The sequence below is a fragment of the Rhincodon typus genome, chromosome 5, assembly GCF_021869965.1.
Source record: "Rhincodon typus isolate 14 chromosome 5, sRhiTyp1.1, whole genome shotgun sequence".
In the NCBI taxonomy this organism is placed as follows: domain Eukaryota; kingdom Metazoa; phylum Chordata; class Chondrichthyes; order Orectolobiformes; family Rhincodontidae; genus Rhincodon; species Rhincodon typus.
Window position 1 is genome coordinate 44,092,589 of NC_063336.1, and position 26,761 is coordinate 44,119,349.

The following is a 26,761-nucleotide window of genomic DNA, read 5'->3' on the forward strand; positions in this document are numbered from 1 at the left end:
CTGTGCAGATTCACATCTAGAGGGAACTGCATTTGAGCCTGTAATGATTTGTTTGGCCATGAGCTAATCGATGGTCTGAATACCTTGGGACTCATTAAACTGCATTTGTGGTAGATGTAACCTAAGTTTAGAGCAGTATTTTGAGAAAGGCAGTGACAGGCTTTAATGCCTAATTGACCTCTTTTCCCTTTGTTTCTCTATCCACGTTGCCTCTGATGTGTCCCATAACGGCAGCAAACAGCACTGCTCAGCATTCTGAACTTCTGCTTGGAACTTCAGCACCTCAGCCTTGGCAGCTGTGTCATGGTAAGAACTTGAAGTTGCATGAACTACTGATTTTCTTCTGAGGTCAAGCATTGTCTTATTTGAGTGTACTGACAACTTAAAGTCTCCAAAATACCATTCTATTTCATAAGACTTTTAAAAGAAAGTATATCAAAACACAAAATTGAGCAAATGCCCATTGTGGAATAAAAGTACATTTAGAGAATGCAGTTTTAAAGAAATCATTAGTATGGACATGGTGTCATGAATTACACCTTTACCTTAAATAATTCATCATTTATCATTTTAGTCCATTTCTGAATGAGAAAACAACCAAAGATTTAATTAAGCAGCCTTTTAGGCTTTGGTTGCCTGTTCCCACATTTAAGTTTCTAGTTTGTGTTTGAATAAAATGTTGATCTGCCATATTTTGTTAGAGCCAAATAAATATCAAATTTCCAGATGCAAAGAAATCTTATTATTTCCAACAGATAAGGAAGATTTTTACTTTTACAAGTCAGTCATAACTTTGCATATGAGAGAAGTAGATCTAAAAACTGACAAACTTGCTGCTATTAAGGATTAAATTTTTCTCAAACTGCGTACAAAGATTTGACATTTTTCTTTGTGCATTATTAATAATTTGAATTGGAAATGTAGGAGTAACTATTACTGGAAAAGGATACAGAAGAAAATCTTGTATCACTGGAACATAAATATTGTTTTTATTTTTCATAGTTAAAATTATATTAAAATGCAGATAACTTCATTATTATTCTCTTACTAGTACCACCTTGTGACTCTTTCTCCAAACAAAACTTGTATATTTATACTTTAAGAAATCAAGTCACTATTGTTGTGAGAACATATGAGATGTTTCTTGAAATGTGTTGTACTGAACCCCATCAGCTTTTCAGTAGTGATGATTATTGTAAAATTAGCTTTCAGGCACAATATCAAGGCTCACAAACTTTAGTTGTATATGGGGAAAATGGTTATAAAAGTGGCCTAAAAGTTACAAGAAATGTGCTTACAATTATAGTCAAAACTCTGTATGATGGACTTCACAAAGAATATTTTGAACAAATGCACCTGTCTTCATAGTTGTGCTTTTTCAATTTCTATGATAGAACTCATCCAGAGCAAGTGAAAGGTTTGTTTTGATGAGTGTGCTTTCACAAGGTTTGACTCCATATTATAGATTAAATTTAATGTGTTCCTGCTGATTTTTAGGAATATGCAAGACTCTTAACTCAGGCAATATGGTTGTTGGTGAATGATCATAGTTTTTCTCATGAGGTGAAAATAACAGAACGTTCTGTACTTGCAGCCATATTCTGTGAATATTGTTGACCTTGAGATTAAAATCCTCTCAGGATGAAATCAGAAGTGTACACTATCTGGTTGATGAGTTCACACTTAATTATTTTACTTTTCACTAGGGTAAGATATTATTTTCAGGCATTTGGAAATAACAGCAATTCCCTGGGCTAAAATATGTGGTTTGCATTTTACCATCAATTCGCCTCACTGTAATTTTCAGCAAAATGCTATCTAATAAGTTCTAATGAGCTGTAAACTAAAGAGTTTTTCTTTAAAACAAAAAATATTTTTACCACATCCCTGTAACAGGAATTAAACTAACCTCTACTATCAGTGAATAAATCAATGCAAGCACTTCAACTAAAATGAAAGGACATCGATATTGAAATTGTTTTGTAGAGAAAACTTAATATGACTGAATTTCCTGTTTACTGCTGTTCAATGGAGATTTTGACCTGTTTTTAAAATAAATGTTCAATTTGTCTGTTAAATGGCAAATAAAGAAGAATTTCAAACAAGTGCACAAAATGCTTTTATTATTCCACAGTCTGATTTCAGATATATTGGATAGTAAACTATTAACCCCATAAATGTGAAAACTGTAGCCATTTATGCAACTAATGCATATATACACTTTTTATGTACGGTTAATTATTCTGAGGCTTTTGTGACATAATTAGGTTGTTAAATCATTTACAGTTCATTGAGAAGAGACAGATACAGGATTTTTCTGATAAGTAGAATACAACAAAGATTTTCAACTATCTGCAGAACTTGATTGTGGGAAGTTAAACGTGTTTAAGAAAAGCATGTGCAATTAATTTAAATAGCTCTGAAGACTTTATTTTAATTAGATTGCATTAAATTTCTATTTTATGGGCCATGCCTTTAGATACAATTTGAAAAGTCCAATAACACATTAACTAAAATGATATTCTTTCATATCAAAATAACCAATAGCATGATGGAAACTTCTGTTTTTTTGAAGGAGAAGGAAAAGGCCATGGAGAGAGATTAATATCTCCTCAAAATGCTTCATGTGTTTCCCGCTTGGGGAAAAAGGTGATCGTCTATTATGAGTTTCAAAGAAGAGTCATGTTGGACGTGAAACATTAACTCTGTTTCTTTGTGAACAGATGTTGCCAGACTGCTGAGTTTCTGCAGCACTTTCTGTTTTCATTTCAGATAACCAGCGTAAATAATATTTTGCTTTCACACTAATGCCTCTTACTGCTTCATTTCTACTTTTGTGCTGGCTGACATTTTGAGCCTTCTACTTTGCTGAAGTGCTCTGTTAATGACACTGGCAGAAGAGTCAGGAACAGTTCTGTTCTTTTTAATGGTCAGCACCTTCGGATCTGCCTGGGGCTGATACAGTGCTGCTGCTGACCCCAAGAGAACGGTCAACTGGCGAAGCATGCAGCAGATCTGAATTAGTGGGTCTCACTGAGCATAGATAAACAGAAGTATTTTAATTACAATAAATATGGAAATATATATTCCTTTCTTCCTTTTCTTAGAGCATGAAGTGACAGGGGAAAAGTTGTGACCTGGGGGGAGTTAAGAATTACCAGTCATTTTCAAAAACATTAACATAAACATTTGAACGGTCAGTCGCTGAGGTACCTTCTTTTGTTGCATCTTTGTTACAATGTTGGAAGTTGGTTTGTGTTTATCATGTTGAATGATGCAGTTAGAATTGAAGTTCAGCCTTCATGAAATGTAATATTAATGAGATAACTGGATGTATTTCTTAAAGGTTTGCAGTTTGTTTGTCTCCATTTGAAAGTCTTCTCGACATTACACATTCTGTCTCCCTGGAAAGAGTATTTGTCTGGTAGTCTTTTAAATGTCCCTTTCATCATTTTCCTATCTTTCTGACTATGATGTATGCCATTGGCATCTGAGCAACTGATTGGTAGAATACACTGTCATGCATGGTACAAATTTTGTTGGTGTAAATAAACTGTCGCTGAGAGGGTATATTCTCAATAAGTTAAAAACACATTTGACAAAACAATTTTTTTATGTAGCAAAAGTTGGATGTATTCTATTAATTAGCCAGTCTACACCTTAAGGAAATTTCCTAATTGCTTTTTAATAAAAAATGTTTTTTTTTCCCCTGTCGGAACATCATTCCTGAAGACCATGAAGGCATTTGCCTGCATGAGATTTGGGTTACTTTTAATTGTTGACCTTTTGATGTCCAGGTTGATGACTATGACGTTGTGGCTAGCGTGATTGGTGCCAAGTGTAAAAAGCTACGATCCCTAGATCTGTGGAGATGTAAAAATATTACAGAAAATGGTATTGCTGCTATTGTATCAGGCTGCCAACTCCTGGAAGAACTGGACCTCGGATGGTGCCCAACGTTACAAAGTAGCACAGGATGCTTCATAAAGCTTGCTCGCAAACTACCCAACTTGCGCAAGATCTTTTTGACAGCCAATAGATCTGTTTGTGACACAGATATTGAGGAGCTGGCTGAAAATTGCCCTCGTCTGTTCCATGTGGATATATTAGGTAAGAAAATGGTTTAATAGAATGAGACTTATGAATATACTTTGCAAGTTTCATTTGATTGTAATGCAAAAAAAGTTGATTTCAAAGTATTTACAAGATATGTCTTCCTTAGCAATCTTTCGCTTCTAGTTTCTTGGTCACACCCATTGAATTTTTCAGTAAATATGCTTCATTTATGTACTAAGCTCAACATCAATAGGTGTACTCCAGCACGGAAACTAGGCGCCACGATAAACATTTGTACTGTGAACAGGTTTCCAGGAAAAACTGAGATTTTAACTTTGTAAAGAAAGTTTGTTTTTCTAATATAACTTCCAGCCTATTTTTGTGTTTTCTGAATTAGGAAACAAGGAATTCATTAAGTCTGATCTTATACCTAATCTCTGTACAATAAAATTAAGCTGGTTTGTACTCTTTGCAGTTTTGACATTTTGAATCGTGCTTAGAGACTACAATGTTGTTTTAAAGTATTGCAGTTCATGGTTATAATCCTCTTCTCCCCCATTCCTAATATACTGAAGGAAATACCCTTATTAATTAAATGAATGTTATCAGTAAAACTGATAATCCCCTGCCTCCAAGCACCCTAAGCAGCAGCTGTGTGCCAATTGGGCAGGTTGGATACTGATGATAGTCTGACTAACCTTTGTTTCTTGTTAACTTAAAGCTTGTGAAGTGCACAGCATCTTAGTTCCACCAAATGAGAAAAATGAGGCATGTTCAAGGATGCTGCATTCAAGAAAACTGCTTCTGTCTAAAAAGGATTAAAAAAACACAAAGAAGTAAAAGATCAAACTGTTTTGTCTGCTAACTTCTTGACATGTGTCATTGTCTGTAAAAAGCTTTATTGAACTTCACTGAAGTCAGTCCAGTACCAAGATATACTTACTACTCCTTGCCTTACCTTTAATAATTTGAAGGAACAATTCATGAAAAGGTACCCCATTCCTCTGGAATTGAATTTAACTTAGTCATCAGTATAAAGAAAACAAGCAAAATCAATCCAGAGCCAAGAATAACATAGACCCAGTCCAACACTGGCACCTCCACATCATGGCTACCATCGATATCACAAAGTGGGGCATGGCTCAAAGTGGTTGTGATCTCCAAGAAGATTGTGCATACCAACTCAGAGCCAAGAATAAAACTGAGTCATTTTTAGAATTTCATTCTGTAGCCCACAGAAACAAGTAATGAATTGACTGTAGATCAGTAAATTTCAGACAATGTGGAGGTGTGTCAGAGAACTTAAGCACATATCTAAGTTAGGCCAATGTTGTCCAGTACGTTAGATGAGGCTATTTGTGAATCCAGATGCCACTAAGTGTATTTCTGATCATTAAATGAAAAAGATTAATAGACTTCTTCCTTGAGCTTGCAATCCTGATAACTGAATTCCCATAAAGTATACGTATGTAGTGGAATGTTTTTGTGCATTTGTTAGTAATATGGTATCAGAAAAGCAGAGCATGCAAATGTTTTATTCTTGATGTGCCTTTGGTTACCTTCTAACATGGTGCACAACATGGATTAAAAATGCGAGAATTCAGCAGAATAGAAGTAGCAACGATATTATACAGACAAGAGGGCTGTCATCGTCATCATCAATTGGAATAGCACTTAAGGTCGCCAGAAGAAAGCAAGCCCAGCCATAATGAGCAACTCTAATGGAGCCCTTTAAGGTGAAAGGAAAGCAGCATCCAAGCATATTCTAGATAATGTACAAGGAGTGGGGAATAGGGCTTCTTGTAGGTATCATGTCATGAGAATCAACACTCTCAGTAATCACTCTGAATTGAGACGTAAAATGCCAAATGCGGAAATTAGATGAAGATCTAATAGCTGCACTAATATGTTGGGGTAAAGACCAACATTTCAGCACGTTATTTTGACAATTTCTGTGCACTTTAGTGATTTGTGGACATCTACGTTGAAATCCCTTTGCTTTTTTCACAAATCGGCATGCTCATTTAACAAGTCTGCCATCCTTTATTATCCATTGTCATTTTGCCTGCATCCATTTTTTTCAACATTCATCTTTACCATTCTCTTCCTTATAAAGCCTTTGAAGTGTCCTTTTATTTTCCATATTCCCACTTTTGTTCCTTGTATTATTTTCTTTGTGTTCTTTTGCTTTTTATAGGTCTCCTAATTTGTTGGATTTCCCACTTTGTATTTGTGTAAACCTTTTCTTTAAGTTTGACATTTTTTTGTTTTTCATTTTTTTTGTAGTTGGCTCCTTAACTGTACAAATGGCCCACATTGCCTTTTAGGGAATGTATCAATTATATGTTGTACAAGATATTTCTGTGAAGCTTTCCACTTCTTGTCTCTAAGTTTATCGATGAAAGCTTCAGCCCAGTTTGCTGCACTTAATTTATTTTCCATCCGTCCCAAGATTATTTTCTTAAATTTAAACCGTTGGTTTGTAGCTTTCCCTCCAAAGCCATTTATGCAATTTAGTCATGTTTTGATCACTCTTTGCAAGCTTCTTCTTCATTGCTACCTTATTAAATATTCACTAAATCCTGTATTACTCATTACTCTGTTAGTTCTAAACATAGTCCAGAAAATTGAATTGAATACATTCTAGAAGTTCATTGCATTTACTGCTTCAAATGTTCTGATTCTCCAAGTTTATGCAAATCAAAATCTCCAATGATTACCATACAGTTTTTAATATGTACTACCTAGATCCAGAGATATCTATATATTCTGGAGGGATTTAATAGAATGGATGTAGAAATGTTTCCACAAATAGGGAAATCAAATCCTTAGACCATAAAAATAAGATAGTTATCAATAAATCCCTTTGGCAATTCAGGAGACTTGCCCTAAGAATATTAGGAATGAAGAACTTGCTGCTACAAAAAGCAGTTAATGCAAATACTATGGATACATTTGAGCATAAGTGCATGATGACCAGAGAGATAAAAGCACATGTTAGTCGAGTTAAAGGAAGAAATATGGGGACAGGTCATGTGGAGCATTGTGGATTGTGAACGTATACAGGAACAGGCATAGTTCGTTAGCTCCTTGAGCCTGTTCTGCCATTCAATAAAATCATGGCTGAACTGTAATCTAACTCTGAGCTGGATTTGGAAGGAAAGTTGATTGGAAGCTGACTCACGTCTTGCAAGCATGCCCTGCAGCAATAGCATGCTGTTGGTAGCCTAGAGTGGTTGAATGTGCGACTCCTGCCATTCGGCGCAAGTAGGTCCTGTGGTTGAGAGCTGCAGGTCAATCTAACTGGCCAAAAACTCCATAACTCTGAGAATTCAATGGTGGGCACTACCAGGATGCCAGGAAGAAGTTGCAAGGAGACTCTAGAAAGCGGAGTGCTGGGATGTAGTGCAAGAAGAGATCCTGGAGCCCAGAGCAAGGAAGAAGGCTGGATGGGAAGGTGGTGGGCTAGCCACCTGATCTATTATACGTACCTCCTACTGAAAACATTCATCACCTCATCCATGCTTGTACTTAATATCGCTTTAATATCTTCAATGAACAAAAAATGCTACCGATTTCAAAATTAACAAATCACTGAGCATCAGCTGCTATTTATGAAAATTTCCCAACTTCACAGAATCACAAAAGAGTTACAACACAGGGGACCAAGCAGCCCATTGAGTCAATATGGCCCTCCAATTGAGCTTCATAACTTTGTTCCATTCCCCTGCCTTTTCCCATACTGTTGCCTATTTCTTCTATTTTAAGTATCATCCAAAACCCTCTTGAATGCCTCAATTGACTGCGCTTCCACCACACTTCTGGGCAGTGCATTCCACCACTTGTTGTGTGGGACTGTTTTGTTTTCTCATCTCACGTTTGCTTCCTTTGCTTCTGTACACACTGATTCCTGATTCTTTTTCAAGTGGGAACAGTTTCTTCCAATCTACTCCATCCAGTCCCCTCACAATTTTGAAAACTTTTCTCAGATCTCCTGTTAGCTTTTCATCTCCAAGCGGAGCAGTCCCAACTTTTCCAATCTATTTTTTGTAGCAGTCCCAGCAGTGTGTACCATTAACAAAATGTAATGCAAACATTCTCCAAAGGAGCTTCCAACCCACGACCACTGTCATCTAGAATAACAAAGGGAGCAAATACTTGGAGACATGGCACAGCAAATACATGACACAGCAAAGGCAACTAGGAATGGGCAACAAAAGCTATCCGAGTCAACAAAGCTCAAATCCCACGCAGGAAGCAAAGAGATTCAGAGCTGCCTTGAATATCATGTACTTTAAAACTGCACTATTTTGTTCTTCCAATTGTTTAGCACTTAATTGACATAGTTCAGATTTTTTACAGTGATGACCTGATCTTGAGATTTTCTCAACCAGCAAAATTCCTTTAATAATTTCTGAACTATTTCTTGTCAATATATTTGACATGTATTTAATTTCTTCAGAGTTATTCAACAAGACTTCCAAGAACCTAAATTAATAGACCGTTATAAAATGTAATGATTTGTGTTTGCAACAACACACTTTGTTTTATTTCAGTTTTGATCCATTTTGCTTGAAAGGTCCCATACATTATGTCTGTAAATTTGTTAGTAGCAGGGTTTTGTTTAGTTTACTTGTCCCTGTTCATATTGATCACATATGAGATTAGTGTATGTGTGAGAGAAAGAAATTTGTTTTGGAAGACCCTATATTCCATTTGTTTTCTCATTGTGTTTTAGTGAGAGTTTAATGCAGCACTTATTTTGGTTGGTAAAATGAAGACAGATTACAATTCTGTCTTAAGAAAAGCTTAAACTGTAAGCTAAATTAGTTGGAAATAATTTGAATTGCTTGACCACACACCTTTCAAAATTGTAAAAAGTTTGTGAAAGTTTAATTATGTTTATCATTTTCAACCAAGAAAGGATTTTACAAATATTTCACATGAACAACAAAAGTCTGTAGTTTTAGTATTTAATTCTTTCAATACCTCTGTGGCAAAAGAAGGAATCCCAGAGAAGATTTCAAGAAACCATCAGAGGCGATGGATAAATAAAAATACACACATTGTGACAATTTGTTCACATAGGCTGCTACAAAGTTGCTTTCTACAATGACGTTTATGAGGAACGCTGCGTAGGTCATGCAGGTAGTGGCCAGGGTGCTGTCTTCCTCTGGAAAATTGATGTGGTACAGATAGCACTGCTTTCAAGTGGTAAATTTGAATAATTCTTTTAGCCTTCTAACTTCTTATATTGCTGTAAATTGAATGTTTTTTAACAAATTTTTCAAGTGTTTTGCTCATTTTACAAGTTCAAAGATTGTTATTTAAATCAAAGTGTAAGAACAATTATTTTTAAATTTCAAACTTTACATAATTTCATGGAACTGCCAAATTAAAACAATTACATATTTTGAAAAGTTATAAAGTAAATCATTTGGAAACATTGCATTTTGTATGTGTTTACCAACATCTTCATCTTGTGCACTATCTTGTCAGTAATCTAAATGCAAGATTCTACTCAACACATATTGATGCTGTATCCAAAGACAAGTACATATTTCATAGTAGAGCAACCGAAAGGCTATTTGTGATGGGCTGATGTCGATTGTCCATTCCTTACTTGTGATTCCACAGTCTTTGCTTAGATTATTGTATTTATCTTGTTAAGACTCCGTTTTTCATTGGGGAGAAACATCTGTACTTTTTCATTTTATGGTATTGAATCCTTTCATTTGTGCATTTTAGAAGGCATCAATCAAAAGTCATTAAGTTTACGAAACAATTCTTCACAGAAAGTTCTTCATTTGAAATTCTCCTCTGAAAGTAAAAGTTATTTTTCAATCAATTTCAAAGGCTGTCCCCCAACCCTTTTTCTTCTGTCTTCTTTCTGTCCTCTCTATGACATCGCTTTCTGAAAAGATTTGTAGCATTGTCAGAGGCTCGTGATCTGGAAGAATGATACAACATCTAACCTTTCCCCTACAATTTTTTTGGACTTTTAAAGCTATTCATATACGCTATTTCAGCAGTTACTTCGTCTATTTTTTCCCAACTTTACTTGTGATCTCTATTGTGGCTCTGGGTTCTTATTTTTCTTAGTAAACCTTACTCCTTTATATTCCTCTTAAACAATAACCGGAGCATTCAAGCATTACCAAAATTGTCAAACAGTGTAATTTATCAATAAAATGGAAAACAAGGGGAAAAAAATCCAACTTGGCATCATTTTACTTCAGATATCCTTACCTAATTATTTTTTCTGATTATTAGTGTGGTATTTCTTCCATCTTTTCAGTTTACAATTACTTATTTTACAAAGAAACTACTATAAAATTACATATTGTGAATTTTGAATTGAAAATATTTCTTAGGTAACTAGACCAATGGTCAGAGAAGATGTCCCTACAGTTTCCCAACATCCCACTTTAATAAAGCCTCTTAGAGATTCTTTATTAAATTTGAAATTGGAAAGAAATGTCATTTTTCATGGATATGCAGTCAGAACATTCTCAAAACTCATGCAGTGTTAAGCCCCTGTGTAATTCTAAGTAGATGCATATTTCATCCGAATCAATGCGTTTTGATAGTGTTAGAATTACAGTTCGAATTAGGTTTAATGTCACATGTACTCACATGAGTACAGTGAAAACTTTACAAGTTGCCACTTACAGCACCATCTTAGGTACATGGACAGGAGGTAAGAACAATTAAAAAAACATGAAAAGAGAAAAAGAAAGAAAAGAAATGGACAGAGCATATGAGCTCTGGCTGAGGACTCCTACTCTGCCACCATCATATTAGCAAGGAATCTTGCTGGTTTACTTGTCCAGACCTAGGAAAGTGAAGATTGGCATAGCTTTTATACCTGAATGTCATGCAGAAGTTGTTCTGCAAAAGGATGACTGGGCCTGTGTTTTGGTGTCTTCATAATCAACCAGTGGTAGCACCTAGTGTTGTGGTTTATGTGAACTGAGCGCAACTATTGTGGAACATGTCAGTTGTAAACGTGTGGTCTAGTGAAAAAGCAGCTGCCTTTGTCATGCTGAGTTTGCAAGTCATAGAATGCTGGATCCATTCTTTGTCTCTTCTCAGTCAGTTGATCTTTGGTGGTGTACATATGTCCTCAGTGGCTCTGGGCTAAAACAAGAGAAAGTTAACATTGTTCCTGGTCCTCGTCACTATCTAGTGACTCCTGGTAGAAAACATGTATGCTGATCGGGCTTGACTGTTGATTTAACCATGAAGATAAGCCACTTGAGCAAGATCCCTAAAAAGCTTCTGGCACCAGTGGAACCAGATAGCAACAAGAGAAGAGAGAAGAATAAGATAGATGAAGGGAAAATGTACTCACAAGGAAGCATCTATTCAGTTGGAAAACTGAAAATAAGTGCTGCTGAATGATAAATTTGACAAGGACTTTTTTTAAACTGAAATTTTTAAACTGAAAAAAAAGTCATGCTGGCATCTTAGATATAGGTAGGTGCCATCCTGTCAGCAGCCATTATTAAGGTGTCACCGAATGCAATAACTAACACTAGCACAGTGTTTTGAACTTACAATCAATAATAACTTCTAAAACAAAATGTTTGGGGCTGGCACACATGCTTTGATTGTTTGGTTGGAAGCACTGAAGGTTCTTAGTGTGTGCAGTTCCCATGGATTTATTATTATCATTCCTCTCCTTCCTATCATCTGTTGCCGGCATTCAGTTTCAAAGTGAAAGCCACGCTTCATTACCTCACCATGTTCTTCGTGTGTGAGTTCAGGTTGGGAATACTTGTGAACAACTTCATTGAGAGGAGCGTTATAACCAAGCCTGATTCTGTTCTTCCTTCATTGCCCACATTCTCCAGTGGGGATCTGCTGGATAAGTATCTGGAGATCTGGATCAGGGCATGAAGCCAGATTGCAGTCCCCATCTGAAATCAATGTGTTTTATTCTTATTTTTCTATTTTAGTTGTAGGTTGTTCTTTTCTAACTTTCTGTACTAATGAACATTACAGTCAGTTGTGTTCTATGTTTCTTTGCTTCTCTGCCTAGAACAAATCAACTGATATCTATGATATACTAAGAAGTTCTATATGCATATGCTTGTTGTCAACTTTTTCCACCTAACCCAGCGAAGTTGCTACTGTAGAATAACTGCCGAGTTGGTGTCATAAGATTAGAAACAGTTTGGTTAGGTTGTTCCCATGTAAGTGTGCTCACTAGAATCTACAATTGAAATAGAAAAATAAGAAACAAATATATGGTTTTAAAATGGGGACTGCAGTCTGTCTTCATGCCTTGATCCAATTAGTCTGCTGCCCCTAAGCCAACTTTACCTGAAGATTATATTTTCGTACTTTCTTTCATGGCTTACTGTATTTTCATCTTGCACTCATCAGAACAATTTTAAAGAATGCCAATTTAAGTGGGAAACCAACATTTATATTGTATGGGAGGAGAATGCTGATTGGTTGACAAATGGACACTGACTGGTAGAGGCATTGTGAAGGATAATGCACCAGTTGATAATTGAAATGGAAGTCGAATGAGCTCACTTTCCTCAGTGTCCACTGAGAAATTGGCCAGTGGTTTCGCTACATCTTGGCATTCCTATAGTTTTTCCTATATGATTGGCAGGGCTAAAAGCTTCAACAAAATGTGTATTTTTTCTGTAGTATTGAAGGAAGTCCATTGTTGCAGATTTTATTTCCTGACTGACCTTTTTTTTTGCACAACAAGTAATTCAAGAATATTTAATATGTACAGGACATTGGTTAGACCAGTTTTGGAATACTGCATTCAATTCTGGTCTCCCTGCTACAGGAAGAATGTTGTGAAACTTGAAAGCGTTCAGAAAAGATTTGCAAGGATGTTGCCAGCGTTGGACAGTTTGAGCTATAAGGAGAAGCTATTTTCATTGGCGTGTCAGATGCTGAGGAGTGACCTTATGGAAGTGTATAAAATCATGAGGGGCATAGATAGAGTGAATAGCCAAGGTCTTTTCCCCAGGGTAGCGAAGTCCAAAACTAGAGGTTTAAGGTAAGAGCGATAAGGTTTAAAAGGGACTTAAGGGGCAACTTTTTCACACAGAGGGTGGTACGTGTATGGAATGAGCTGTTAGAGGAAGTGGTGTAGGCTGGTACAATTACAACATTTAAAAGGCATCTGAATAGGTATATGAATAGGAAGGGTTTAGAGGAATATGGGCCAAATGATGGCAAATGGGACTGAATTAATTTAGGATATCTGGTCAGCATGGACAAGTTGGACAGAAGGTCTGGCAGCATCTGTGGAGGAGAAAACAGAGTTAATGTTTTGGGACCAGTGACCCTTCCTCAGAACCTTGGGTCCCTTCCTCGGGTCACCAGACCCGAAACGTCAACTCTGTTTTCTCCTCCACAGATGCTGCCAGACCTGCTGAGCTTTTCCAGCAACTTTGTTTTTGTTCCTGATTTACAGCATCCGCAGTTCTTTTGGTTTTTAAGTTGGACCGAAGGGTCTGTTTCCATGATGCTCAGCTCTATGACTCTATCTGACTTATTTTCTTTTCTTTATTTTCCTATAGGTACACGAATGGTGAGCCCTGGGGCCTTACGAAAGCTGCTTCAATTCTGTAAGGAGCTCTGTCTTCTAGACGTTTCCTTCTGTTCCCAGATTGATAGTCGGGTGGTTCAAGAGCTCTGTGCCAACTTCCCAAATGTGTCAATTAAGAAGAGTTACACCCAATGACCACCCTTACTGTTTCTCATTGCCCAAAATGATTAATCAGCTCTCTAGTCCTGTTTTGGTCTCTGGGGTTTAACCAAATGAATCCTCAGCTCAATTCTTACACCTTTTGGCACCATTCCCACATTACAGACCTTTGCCTGGGAAGGTGCCAAAAGGTGTAATTATTGCAATCATTCAGAGTTGATCTGGGCTCTTGCAACTAAATTAATGATAATGAGCTAAAGTAGAGGTTTACAAGGAGCCAAACATGTGTCTTTCTAATAAGTCAGTAAGTACATGAAGGTAATGCAAGGTAAACAGATTATCCTTAACTGTGTTCCCATGATAAATTGCCTTTGTAAAGTGAGCAAAATCACAAAATAACTAAGGAGCCTATTTTTTTCTCCCAAACATATATTTTTAAATGTGCAAGGTTATATAATTCTGTTTACGGAAGTTCATTTTAGTGGAATGGTGTAGAGCAGAATTGATATAAAGGTTGCTTAGACAGAAGAAGGTGCATTGCTTGGAAGCTTGAATTGAGACTCTGTTTTGCATTTCGGTATTCACATTGTTGACTGAGCAGCGTATATCAAAGAGTTGTGTTCCTGCTACAAAACTTTCAGTGCATATTATTGTACTGAAGGTGAGATATTTGATGTATCACCAGCTGTCCCTCAACTCGAGGATGACGTCTACTCAGGGTTTGAGTTTCTCCTATGGGTCTGCACGTGACCAAACTGGCCGAGTTTCAATGGATTTTTGGGCTCATGAGACAGGACATCCGAGGAGGCAGTAAGATCCAGAGTGCAGGATTTACTTCAATTTGCTCCTTTCTCTGCAGCCGTTCTACCTTGTCAATAAAGTCTTGGAACTTGAAACCTGATGTGGCTTGATGGATAGGTTGTCTTCTTTCTTAGTGATTAGTAGCCTTCCCTGTCATGTAGGTTCATGCTGCCACACTTCACTTAGAGTGTCTTTGAAGATTTTTCTTTATCCTTCCCTGGAATGTGTATTTGAGCGTTGAATTGATGTGGTTATACTTTTAACCTATTCTTGAAGGAAGAATTGGAATTTTGACGTTTCTCTTGATGCTGATACAGTAATCCATATGTCCCTGTACAAAAAAACCATGTTATGAGATCGAATGTTGTTAGAAAATAAATTTATGCATGACATTTTTTCATTGCTACTGCATCAAAATAATTAGGTTTAACTTTCTTTATCTTAATGTAGGTATAAAACTCGATGCAGGAATACACTACAAGGAGTTTGAGTTAAAGATATGACCTTAAAGCAAGCTGAAATGTACTTTTAGAAAACAATTAGCTTTTTAAAAAGTTTCGACTTTGATTTCCTACATTTCATTTTGATTATTAGTAAAATATGATGTGCAGTAGATAAAAGTTTCTGGAACCTCACTGCTATATAAAACTGTAGCTTTATTAGCACTTGTTAAAATAAGGCTAAAATGAACTTTAAAAGAAAGGTTAAATCAGGAACCATATACGGTGGAATGTTGGGAATCTGAAATAAAAAAGCAGAAAAGTGCTCAAATTACTTAGAAAGTCAAGCATCATTTTGTGGAGAGAGAAACAGAGTTAAGTTTCAGATCAGTGATGAAAGGTCATTAAAAGAACTTTCTATTTCCACAGATACTGCTGGCTGCATTTTTGAAGCATGTGCTGTTTTTATTAAAGCTTAAATCAGGGATTTATTTATCATATTTGCATAAATGTATATTTGGTTTTTAAAAAAACAGGATTTCATTAAATGTGTGCTTATTTGCACAATAAATTAGGTAAACTTTAAATATTTTCTAATATATGTTTCAGTCAACTTTATTCTCCTGTATAAATTTTCTAAATTTGCATAGAATCCTCAAATTCAGGGATATCTCTGATTGAAGAGAAAACAATAATCCAATTTTAGATCAGTTCCTGATATCCTTTCTGTTTACAACTCCTGTTTTTTTTCAGGTAGGCTTCTTCTTGTCTGACGTCTGTTGTCACTGTGAATGGTAATATTGTTCCCTGAGTACTTAGTGTCTGAAAGTGCTCACACAAGGAAATTTAAGACTGTGATCATGCAACAGCAGGTTTATGAAGAAATAAACTGAAATTGATTTCTGAGAAATTCAAAATAAAAGTTTATTGGTATTTAGATGACTCACCAAAGTCACGTTATAATGGCTTTAAAAGTAGTGAAAAAAGTAAATGTTGGGATTTATATGGTATTTTTAAATTGCTTGACCTTAAACGCTCAAAGCAGTATTAAATACATTAAAAAGATATATATTGAACTGTGAAAAACCTTCCTTTCCTATTAATTAGTAAATATTTGTACATAATGCTAATAAGATATTGCCACCAAAATGATTATAACTTACTTTAAAAATAATAGAAATAAAGAAAGGCAGAAGATCCATGCTTTGTTGCCAAAATATTAAGTTTGTTGCGCATCTGTTTGTACTAACCATTTAATGGGAATGAAGGATATGGATATTTAAACAAGAGTCTTTTGCATGCATTTTGTATAAAGTATGTTTCAAAATACTTTGTAAAATTATTTGAATGTTACAAAACTTATTTTGGAAATCTGTTTTGTTTGGACAAAGTATTAGACTAAATCTATTCTCTAAGCCAAGGAAGTACATATTGTTGACAGATAGGACTTTGCCAGATCTTCGTTTTGCATTAACAAAAATAAAAATATGTTTCTACTGTTGAATTTGAAACAAATAACTAACATTAATTTAATTGCTTTATCAAAGTAATAAGTCCCCCCAACCCTTACTTATAAAGTTTACAGTATGTAGCAGACAGAATAAAGAATCTATAATAATCAGGATGCTGAGTTTAATCCTACAAATGTTCTAGCAATCTACAACATTGAAATGAACAAGTTTTTTAATGTGTAGGTAGAAAGAGGTGTTATGAAACTATTATTCCTTTGTGCAACCTTGGAAATCACTGCCACATTAAAGAAAAATATTGGAGTAAGCTCATTTTAAAGTTCATAAGTAAAAGTCTGTAAGAAAAGTCATTTTTAATTCTAGCATGTAATTATGTCTTGTAAAAAAAGTTACATTCATAGTTAGAAAATCGTAATGTTGACCTTAAATGCTGTCATTTAGAATTTTTCCTTTGTCAAATGACAAGTAAACTACTCCAGAGTTGTCTCTTTGACTTGACGTTTTTGTCGTTTGTTCAGCTTTATATATGAACCAGGGAAGTAATTCACTTGAAAGCGAGGGAGACATGTGTAGTGTTTGTATTTTATGGTACCTGTTTATGTACAGCATTGGCCAATGAACTGTAGATCTGAAGACTGTAAATTGACAAATTTGCTTTTCCTAATTAACTGAAAGGAAATAAATCTGTTGGGAATGTGGGTGATTGAAGGGATATGGTGAGAGGTGTCTCCTAGACTGTTTGAGCATAGGGATTTCATGTTCAGATTGCAAGGAAGAAGAAACTGCAAAAAGATCAAAAATTAACAGGAGACTTAAAATGTACTGCAGAATTAGACACTTTAGGGTTTTATTTGTTGTCAGAATTCCAAAACACTTCTCGTACTTTGTGCACTTCCTTGTTAAGGCATCAGCACAACTTTGTAATAAATGATGGAATTAAGACATTTTCTTCATGGTGTTGTAATCTAAGCCTTCACAAGGTGAGTGACACACTGCAGGAAAATCAGTGTGACACACATTAACAGGGCCGTAGGGTGCATTTCAACAGAAAACATGGCGTCTGTCCATCACAACGTCCTGACCATCTGCTTTTGGTTGGACAAGCCACAAAGTTACATGGTTGTTGGAAATCATACAAAAGTTTTCTTACCCTCCCAGCTGGAGAAACAATTCATAAAAGTGGAGAAAAAACAAAAAAGGAAGATAGGTTGTCACAAAAGCTGCATTTTCACCATTTCTAAAATTAAAGTGCAATGTTCTGTTGAATTTTAGTTTACATTAGATTACACTATATGAGTGAATGCATTTTGTAGCAACGGATAATTGATTTTTTGACAGAATAACTTGTGCAACATGTTAATAAATATGGTCACTTTTTGATGAATTGTATTTTTGACGACCTGGTACAATGTAGAATCATCCCTATAATTTTTTGACATAAAAGATTGCTTGTGTTTGATGCTTTAAAAAGTAATTATTTTTATAAATATTTCTTGAGTTAATAAAATCTTTCAATGCCGTAATCTAATTGTATGGGTGCTATTTATTATTCCAGGGGTGAAGCTTCACACTTCTCCACTCACTGCTTTGCAGTAGTAATTACTAATTGTGACCTTGATTCTGAAGCTTCATGCTGCCCGATATTAAATGCAGTAAGTGTACCTCATTAAATGGAGGTATTTTGATCAATAATGGAAAATAGATATTGGGGAAAATAGTTACCAAGATTGTTTACTTCTGAATGAATGACAAAGGACCCATTCAGAAGTTGACAACAGCCATGATCGGAAGCTTTAAAGTAGGTTTAAAATTAAAGGCATACAATACTGCAGTTAATTCTCTGCTGTCAATGCAAATAAATTTCAGACATACTGGCATACTTTGGTTCCCATGTAGGGACCAAAGCAGTTCCTGAGCCCACACAGATGGATGGAGACACCGTCGGGGCAGTTTTACTGGCAGAGGCTGCCAGTACTTTAAGAGGCTGCCAGCAAGACATTAATTAAGTCCAATTAAGGACAGCAGCCCACCTCTCTGAGCTGCCAGTGCAATCAGATGGTCGGCAGCATTACACCCTTAGCAGTGCCACCATTCTAGTGAGCCTGCATGGAAGCTGCAAAGAGGAGAGGGCACCTTCACTTGAAGTGCTCATTGAAGGGTTGGTAAGTAAAAAATAGATGTTCAGGTGCCAGGTAAACTGGCCCTGGTGATCAGAGGGGAGAGCCCTCAGGCGGCATTAAACTGCTGTGTGGTCACAGTACCTTTGAAGCTGAGGCTTGTAAAGTGGCCGCCAACAGCCCTATTAATTGGCCAGCCTCCTATCTGGGGAGTATTTCCACCTCTTGTAATGTTTTTTTTGATGGTGTGAACACTTTGGGCTTCCTATGTTGCCTTCTGCAATCACTCTTTCCAACTCTCAGCCTTTCTCCAAAGACTGGTAATACACTGGCCTCAGCGCCACAAAAAAGGAATCATAACTCCGTCCAAGGTATTATGGTAAGAAAGAGGGAAGCTGGACACCATCATTGGTCAGGCAGTCCACTGGATCCACTGATCTCTTGCTAAAATATATTTTTAAAGTTATGAAAATGTAGATATTTCTGTTCACATTCCAAAACATTAGGATAATTTTTTTCTGCCTGAGCACTGGAAAGGACCAGTACATCCAAAGTATACTATGTCTATGTCCACATTTATCTGTATTTCCTGTGCCAAGTCAAACACCATCACTTTTTTGCATAGATTTCCCTCTGGCTGACCTTGGTATCAGAAACCAGAGCAGGAACAATCATCTTTGAAGTTGTCATACTGAACAATTCCAGCCAGAAGACCTGCTGATCCATTAGAAAAGTTTATGTTTATATATTAAACTTAGCTTGGAGATGGAATGGGTGAGGCAGGGGAAGCCTTTAGCCTGTTACATCACCCTGCCAAGCCTTTCAACCAACTTCTAAGGTGCATCCCAACCAAAGCCCCAGACAAAAGAAGTCAGAAATATCGCTTCCCAATTTAGACAAAAGCCACGTTCTGCTTCCCACTCCAAGCCCCTTTTGGGGGAAAGTCTGCAACTTCATGAAAGTGGCAAAGACCCAAAGCAGTACATTTTCCACCCTGGTATTTCTTAGGGGAAAAAGTAAGGAAAATTAACAATTTAAAATTTTCTAGAGCTTTGTGTGAGTGGATGCATCTTCATTTAGGTACAGCACACTATTATAATAGTGAACTACTGTGAATGATGGAAATCTAAAAGATGGAAAAGGCTGGAAACACTCAGCAGGCCAGACAGCATTTGTGAAGAGAGTTTATGCGTTCTGATGAAAGTGACCTGGAGAAAGGTCATTGAGCTGAAAAGTTAAATGTGTTTCTCTATTCGCAGTTGTGAAGAGCCAGATCAACTGTGTATTTCTCGCATTTTATGCCTTCATTTCACATAATTTCCTGTTGAGGAAAATGAAACAACCAAACCCACAACACAGATGTGTTGACTGTATTTTACACCCTAAAACTGTTTGTGTTTAGTTGGTGATGCCATATATACATTTGGTCCAAAAAAGTTGAGATCTTAAAATCCTAAACTACACTGGAATGGTAATATACAAAGGGCAGAGGGCAAGAGTTTTTCATAGAATCCCTACAGTGTGGAAACAGGCTATCCAGCCCAACAAATCCACACCGCCCTTCCTAAGAGCATCCCACCCAGACCCAGTCCCCTAATTTCCTATGTCTAACCCACCTAACCTAAACATCCCTGGGCACAATGGGCAATTTAGCATGGCCAATCCACCTAGCCTGCACATCTTTGGACTGTGGGAGGAAAACCACACAGACATGGGGAGAATGTACAAACTCCACACAGACAGTCGCCCAAGGCTGGAATCAAATCCAGGTCCCTGGTACTGTAAGGCAGCAGTGATGACCACTAAGCCACTGTGCTACCCTTTTTGAAGGATGCCTAGAAAAATATATATGATCAATACTTTTCTGGTTCTGAGTAAAGGGCATTACAGAATCTGGTTGTGGGAATGAGGTGGGTAAAATGGATCAGTGACAAATGGGAGTATTTGTACAATAGTGGTCATAGTATCATAAGGTTTAGGTTAGTGGCTGGAAATGATAAGGATCAATCTAAATTGAAAATACTTGATTGGTAGAACAATTTCAGTAGGGTGAGAAGGGGTCTGATCCAGGTCATTAGAATCAAAGATTGAACAATGGGTTGCTTGTAGATAGAATTAAGATACAGTCACGGTACATTTCCTTGAGATCGAAAGGTAGAGCAATCAATTCCAGAGGTCCCTGGATGATGAAGCAGTGATAGCATACATATGAGAGATGTCAGTTTGAAAATGAGAATGAACCATGCTGAACATAGGAAGTTCAGTGTAGAAATATAAAAAGGAAATAGGAGAGACAAAAAGACTGAAAAATTATGAATAGCTAATTAAAAGGGACTCCAAATCTCTCTTTAGGCACTTAAATAGCAAAATGTTGTAAAAGGAGGGGTAGGCTGGTTAGGGTTCAAAAAGGGAATGTGCATGAAGGAAGAAGACATAGTTGAGGTATAAAATGCATGTTTTATGTCTTTACTAAGAAATAAAATGCCACTAAAATCATAATGACATTGAAGGTAATTCAATTATATGGGCTAAAAAAAAAAGTTATTAGAAAGGCTGGCTGTAATTAAAGTTGATAAGTCACCAGGACCAGAGGGAATGTATCCAAGGTTACTAAAGGAAGTATGGGAGGAAATTATGGAAGCAGAAGCTTTGCTTTGTCGATATTGGGATGGTCCCAGAGGATTGGAGAATTGTAAATTCACAATTTTTATCAAAAGAATGTAGGATAAATGTATCAACTACTGTCCAGTCCATTTACATTAATGATGGGAAAACTTTATGAAGCAATAACTCAGGACAAAATTGATGGATACTTTGTCATGTACGGAAAACAAATTTGTGATCGGCAAAGTATATTTAACAAATTTGATTGAGATTTTTGATGAGGTAACAGGGTTGGCAAAGGTAATGTGGTAACTTCCAAATCGCATTTGAAAAAGTGCCATATCATAGATTTGCCAGTAAAGTCAAAGCTTATGGAACAAAAGGGAATAATGATGACCTTTTAGACCAGAGGTAGGTACATAATGAACTTACCCATGTATTGATTTTAGGGACTACTGTTTTTCTTGATCTATATTAATGACCTAAATGTGGGTGTTTAAGGAACAATTTCAAAATTCGCAGATGACACAAAATTTGGGAGCATTGTGAACTACAAAGAGCATTGTGATGCACATCAGGAGGATATAGGATGATTAAATGGGTTGATATGTGATTGATGAAAATTTGTGCAGAGAATTATGATACAGTTTTATGTGAAGAGCAAAGAGGCAATGTAACATTGAAGGATGTAATTCTAAAGTGATTGCATGAACATAAAAGATGGCAGGGCAGATTGTATGAGTAGGTAAGAAAGAATAGACTCCTGGGCTTTGTAAACAGGGCCATAGAGTACACAAGCTAGAAAAACCTAATGTGCTTTTGTAAATAACTGGTTTGTCCTCAACTGTAATGTTGTGTAAATTCTGGGCACCAGACCTCAGGAAAAATATGAAGCTATTAGCATTCAAAAAGGATTTACGAGATTGGTTCCTGGGATGAGGGACTTCAGTTATGTGAATAATTTGGGGAATCTAGAAAAGGTTGAGAGGAAATTTGGTAGACATTTTCAAAAACTTAAGCAACCAGTTAGAATGAATGGGAAAAAGGAAATTCTCTTTGGTGAAAGGGTCACAAGACAGTGGACACTGAAATAAGGTGAATGCAAAAGAATTAAAGGCAACTTGAGGTTAATCTTATACAGTAAATGGTTAGGGTATTGGAATATACTGTTAGAGTTTATGGAGAAAGCAAATTTAACTGAGGCTTTCAAAAGAGAATTGGATAAGATCTTCAAAGGAAACCAGTTGCCGTGCTACAGGAAGTGGGTAAGGATTGAGACGAGGAGATCTGCTGTTGAAAGAAGATGGCATGGTCAGGAGGAGCCAAGTTGAGTTGTTTGCTGTTGTACCCATTCCATGTTTCAATGTGATTGACCATGGGTATGTTTAACCTGCCTTCTTTGTTGTGATGTTTAACTGTTGACAGCAGTTCAGAACTGAGTAATATCACCCAGAGCTGGTGGATGCTGCTGGTACTGCACCCATCTAAGGTTTCAGGTCACAGTGAGATACGGGCACAGTTGAGTAAAACTGGGAATGGGGTAGTGTAGAGAGGGCTGAGGGGAATCAGCAGGGCCCTTTCCTGTTCCCCCCAACTCCTATGCTCAGGATTTGCTTGTCATGGTCCCCAAATGGTGAACCCCTGTCTGCCATTGGGTTACTATCAGTGGCAACAGGCTGTGGTCTTTCAGTGCACATTAATTGCCCACATCAGGGTCTCGGGTCTTACACGAGCCCTCCTGCCGTGAATTATTTGGGGTGGAGAGAGAAAGGTGGCCAGACTTCTACTCAATTAAATGGCCATCCCCACCAAGCTTGTCCATGGTAGTGGGCATTAAATTCCACGTATTAATTCCATTTTTCTCTCTCTCCCCAGATCTTGCCAGATCTGCTACATGTTCCAAGCATTCTCTGAGTTTTATGTTAGCTCTTTCACTTCAGTCTCTTAAAACCCTAATTTAAGCAATGAGTCGGAATGTTTTGACCTTTTGTATGTCCTGTGCTCCTCCATATGCTTCCCCAACCACTTATAAGACCATAAGACATAGGAGCAGAAGTAGGCCATTCAGCCCATTAAGTCTGCTGAACATTCAATCAAATCACGCCTGATCTAATAATCCTCAACTTTCCACTTGGAGTTTGCACATTGTTGTCTTGTCTGCATGGCTTTCCTCTGGGAGCTGTGGTTTCCTCCCACAGTCCAAAGATGTGCAGGTTAGGTGCATTGGCCATGCTAAATTGCCCGTAGTGTCTAGGGATGTGTGGGTTAGGTGGATTAGCCGTGGGAAGTGCAGGAATAGGGTAGGGTGCTGTGTCTGAGTGGAATGCTCTCTGGAGAGTCAGTGTGGACTTGTTGGGCTGAATCACCTGTTTCCCTACTGTACGGATTTTATGATTATGCCTTCTGCTCCTATACACTCCCACAAAGGGAAACAATCTGCATCAACCCTGTCAAGTCCCCTAAGAATTTTCTATGTTTCAATAAAGTTGTCTCTCATTCTTCCATATTTCAATGAGTATAGGCTCAACTTCTCCTGCTAAACAATTTCGCCAATCCTGGTATAAGCCCAGTCCACCTTCTCTGGACTGCCTCCATTTCCAGTATATATTTTCTTAGACATGGGGCTCAAAACTGCTCACAGTATTCTAGCTGTGGTAAGATTAGTGCCTTGTATAATTTTAACGAAGCCTCCCTACTTTTATACTCCAAGTTCTTTGAAATAAAGGCTACCATTCCACTTGTTTTCCCTATTATCCATTCAACGAACTTGGATGCTATCTTTTTATGAATCATGCATCAGTCATCTCAAATCCATATGTTCTACAGCTTTCTGCAATATTTCTCCATTTCAATAATATTAAAGTCCTCTATTCCTGTCAAAATGCATAACTTCACATTTTTTCATAGTATATTCCACCTGTTAAATTTGTGGCTAATCATTTAACCTATCTGTATCCCTCTGCAAACTGTGTCATCCTCAACATTTGCCTTCCCACTTATTTTTGTGTCATCAACAAACTTCACTATATTACGTTAACAGGTCATTAACATATGTTATAAATAATTGTGGTCCAATGCTAATCCTGTGGCACTCCACTAATTACAGGTTGCCTTCTTGAAAATGTCCTCTGATCCCAACTCTTTGTCTTCTATTAGTTATCAAATCCTCTATCCATGCTAACATACTACCTCCAACACCATGGGCTCTTATCTTATTAAGATCCCTGATGTGTGGTATTTTATCAAGGGCCTTCTGAAAATTCAAATATATTTTTTCCCACGTAATTTCTGAGCCCTATGTGGACAGTTAATTCTCCTGTTTGAGTCCACTTATTGTAACCTCAAATGAAATTGCACCTCGACTGGAAAATGACCAAGGCTCCTAACATTAAAAGAAAGCCTCCTGTAGCTTCAATACATGTACAAAATAACCATCTGATGCCTTGCAGGGGATACCTCCAGCTGTTTCAGTACATATGCTAACCAAACCAGCTAGTTGACAGTCAGTGGGACAGTTTTTAAGTCAACTGTTGAGAAGTTTCCCAATGCCATCATGCATTGGCAGAACTGTCTGCTGAATTCCGGGTGTTTAATATTATGAGCCACATGATTAGAAAGTAAAATTAACCAAGCAGAAAAACCAAAAATATATCTGAATAGCCAATACATAGTTCAGTGTGGAGAGGTGGACTTCAAAACAGCTGCAGAGATAAAAGTATGGAGCATTACCTTACTGAGAAAACACAAGAGTTTGAAAGCTATGTTTTTGAATAAAGTGGGACAACATGGAATCCTCTTTGCATCATGACAAGTACTGTACTGCCCACTGCCAAGAAAAGGGATAGCTAAGAGTTAAACCTAAATCTGTAGATGGAAAATTCTGATGGAGGCTGTTAATGTTCCTGCAGATGCAAATTAATCTAAATTGTCACATGGGAAGTGGCATTTTGCTGTTTCCTACAGTATGTATATTTCCCAAAGGTTTTGTTTTTTTAAGCTTTTAAATGGAACAGTATTTTGCCCCGAAATAAATAGATATAATTATCTCCATTTGTATTTCTGGAACACCCAGTCAAATTTAACAACTGTTGGTTTATTCATAGTTGTATATGTGTGTTGTCAGGAGAAAGAAGGCTGTGTATCACTGAGAGTAAATTACAGTGAGCAACTTGTATCTCACTTCCAAAGAAACACAATTGTAATAAATATCTACATATCAGGGCAAATGAATAAAACGTTGTAATTATTATAAACAAAATAAAATCACATGCTGTCTCTAGCCAATATGGATTTGATCATTTTTGTTATATTTTGAAAGTAAATTAAAACTTGTTGATGTGAATTTAATATTCGATAAAACAGTGGTAATCAGATTTACTTTGGTGGTCATATAGGTTTGGTTTTTTGGAACACAATTTTGGAAAAAAGGAAAAAACCTGAACACATTTTCCAAAACATCTCAAAGCATTACACATGCAACAAATCAATTTAAAGTTAGTTTCTGTCTGAACTATTGCAGCAGACAGACAGGGGTGAGTTTATAGTTTTATCCAGATTACAGTACTTTTGGCAATGTGTTTCTCCATTTACATATTCAAATTCATTGAATTGTCATTATATGGTGTAACTTATCCTGCAGGTTCAGCAGTAATGCAAAACAATTTCTGCATAATGCTAGTACTAAATTTACAGAGTCAAGGCACAACTCACCTTAAGTTCAAAGAGGAAAGAGTTCCAGAGGAAGGTGATTGACTTTGCACAAAACATGAATCTAGTACAATATCTAAATGGTTTTTAAAACGACTTTGAAATCTATTAGATTCCCATTACACTTCAATCCCATCTGACACTAAATGTTTAGAGGCTGCTGCTTAATGGAGGCTCACATGCCAGGCTAAGGAATCAGGTTAGGCCTTGACACTGGATTTATAATCTGCTTCCACTATAACTTCAGTATCCCTGCAGAGCAAAATCACTTGGCTCTGATTTTATAATTTTATAATCAGAGTATTGGATGGGCAGCCTTACTCATTGCACAATCATGGCAAATAGCATCAGTTCTAATAAGACAAACGGCAAGAAACTTCAAACAAAAACAAACTGTTGGAGAAATTTTATATAACACAATGTGGAGCTGAAAGAACATAGCAGGCCAGGCAGCATCAAAGGAGGAGGAAAGCTGACATTTCGGGTCGGGACCCTTCTTCAGAAATGGGAAGCAGGAAGGGAGTTCAGAAATAAATAAAGAGAGGATGGGTTGGCCTGGGGAAGGTAGGTGGGATGGTGATAGGTGAGTGCAGGTAGGGAGTGCTGGGAATGGATGGGAGAGAAGATGGACAGGTTGTGTCAAGTCAAGGAGACAGGGATGAGAGGGAGGGTTGGACATAGAATGAGAAATTTAGCAGGTTTGGTAGCATCTGTGTGGAGAAAGTAAACAATTCAAGTTTAACGACCCTTCCTTATTATACCTTTAACCGAAATAAATGTTGCTAGGTGTCTAACTGGAGTGTTATAAAGCAATATTTAATACTGAACCACATTAGGAGATATTAGAAAAGATCATCTCAAGAGATTGGTCAAAAGGGTAAG

At 36.9% G+C, this 26,761-nt stretch overlaps 1 protein-coding gene across 8 annotated transcripts in view; it reads left to right on the top strand.

The window, feature by feature from the left end:
• Window positions 1-17,974, top strand: part of fbxl4 (F-box and leucine-rich repeat protein 4) — a 115,162-nt gene extending 97,188 nt beyond the window's left edge. For 2 of the 8 annotated variants that reach the window (XM_048596931.1, XM_048596930.1), the window contains 4 exons: window positions 235-306; window positions 3,798-4,110; window positions 13,614-13,661; window positions 15,736-17,974. In XM_048596931.1, the coding sequence (XP_048452888.1) occupies window positions 235-306; window positions 3,798-4,110; window positions 13,614-13,661; window positions 15,736-15,755 (453 nt within the window). In that variant the 3' untranslated portion in view covers window positions 15,756-17,974. Of the gene's footprint in view, window positions 1-234; window positions 307-3,797; window positions 4,111-4,777; window positions 6,268-13,613; window positions 14,638-14,992 lie in introns of those variants that run through there. The other 6 variants (XM_048596926.1, XM_048596925.1, XM_048596928.1 and 3 more) reach the window with 5 other exon arrangements.
• The last annotated feature ends 8,787 nt before the right edge of the window (window positions 17,975-26,761 follow it).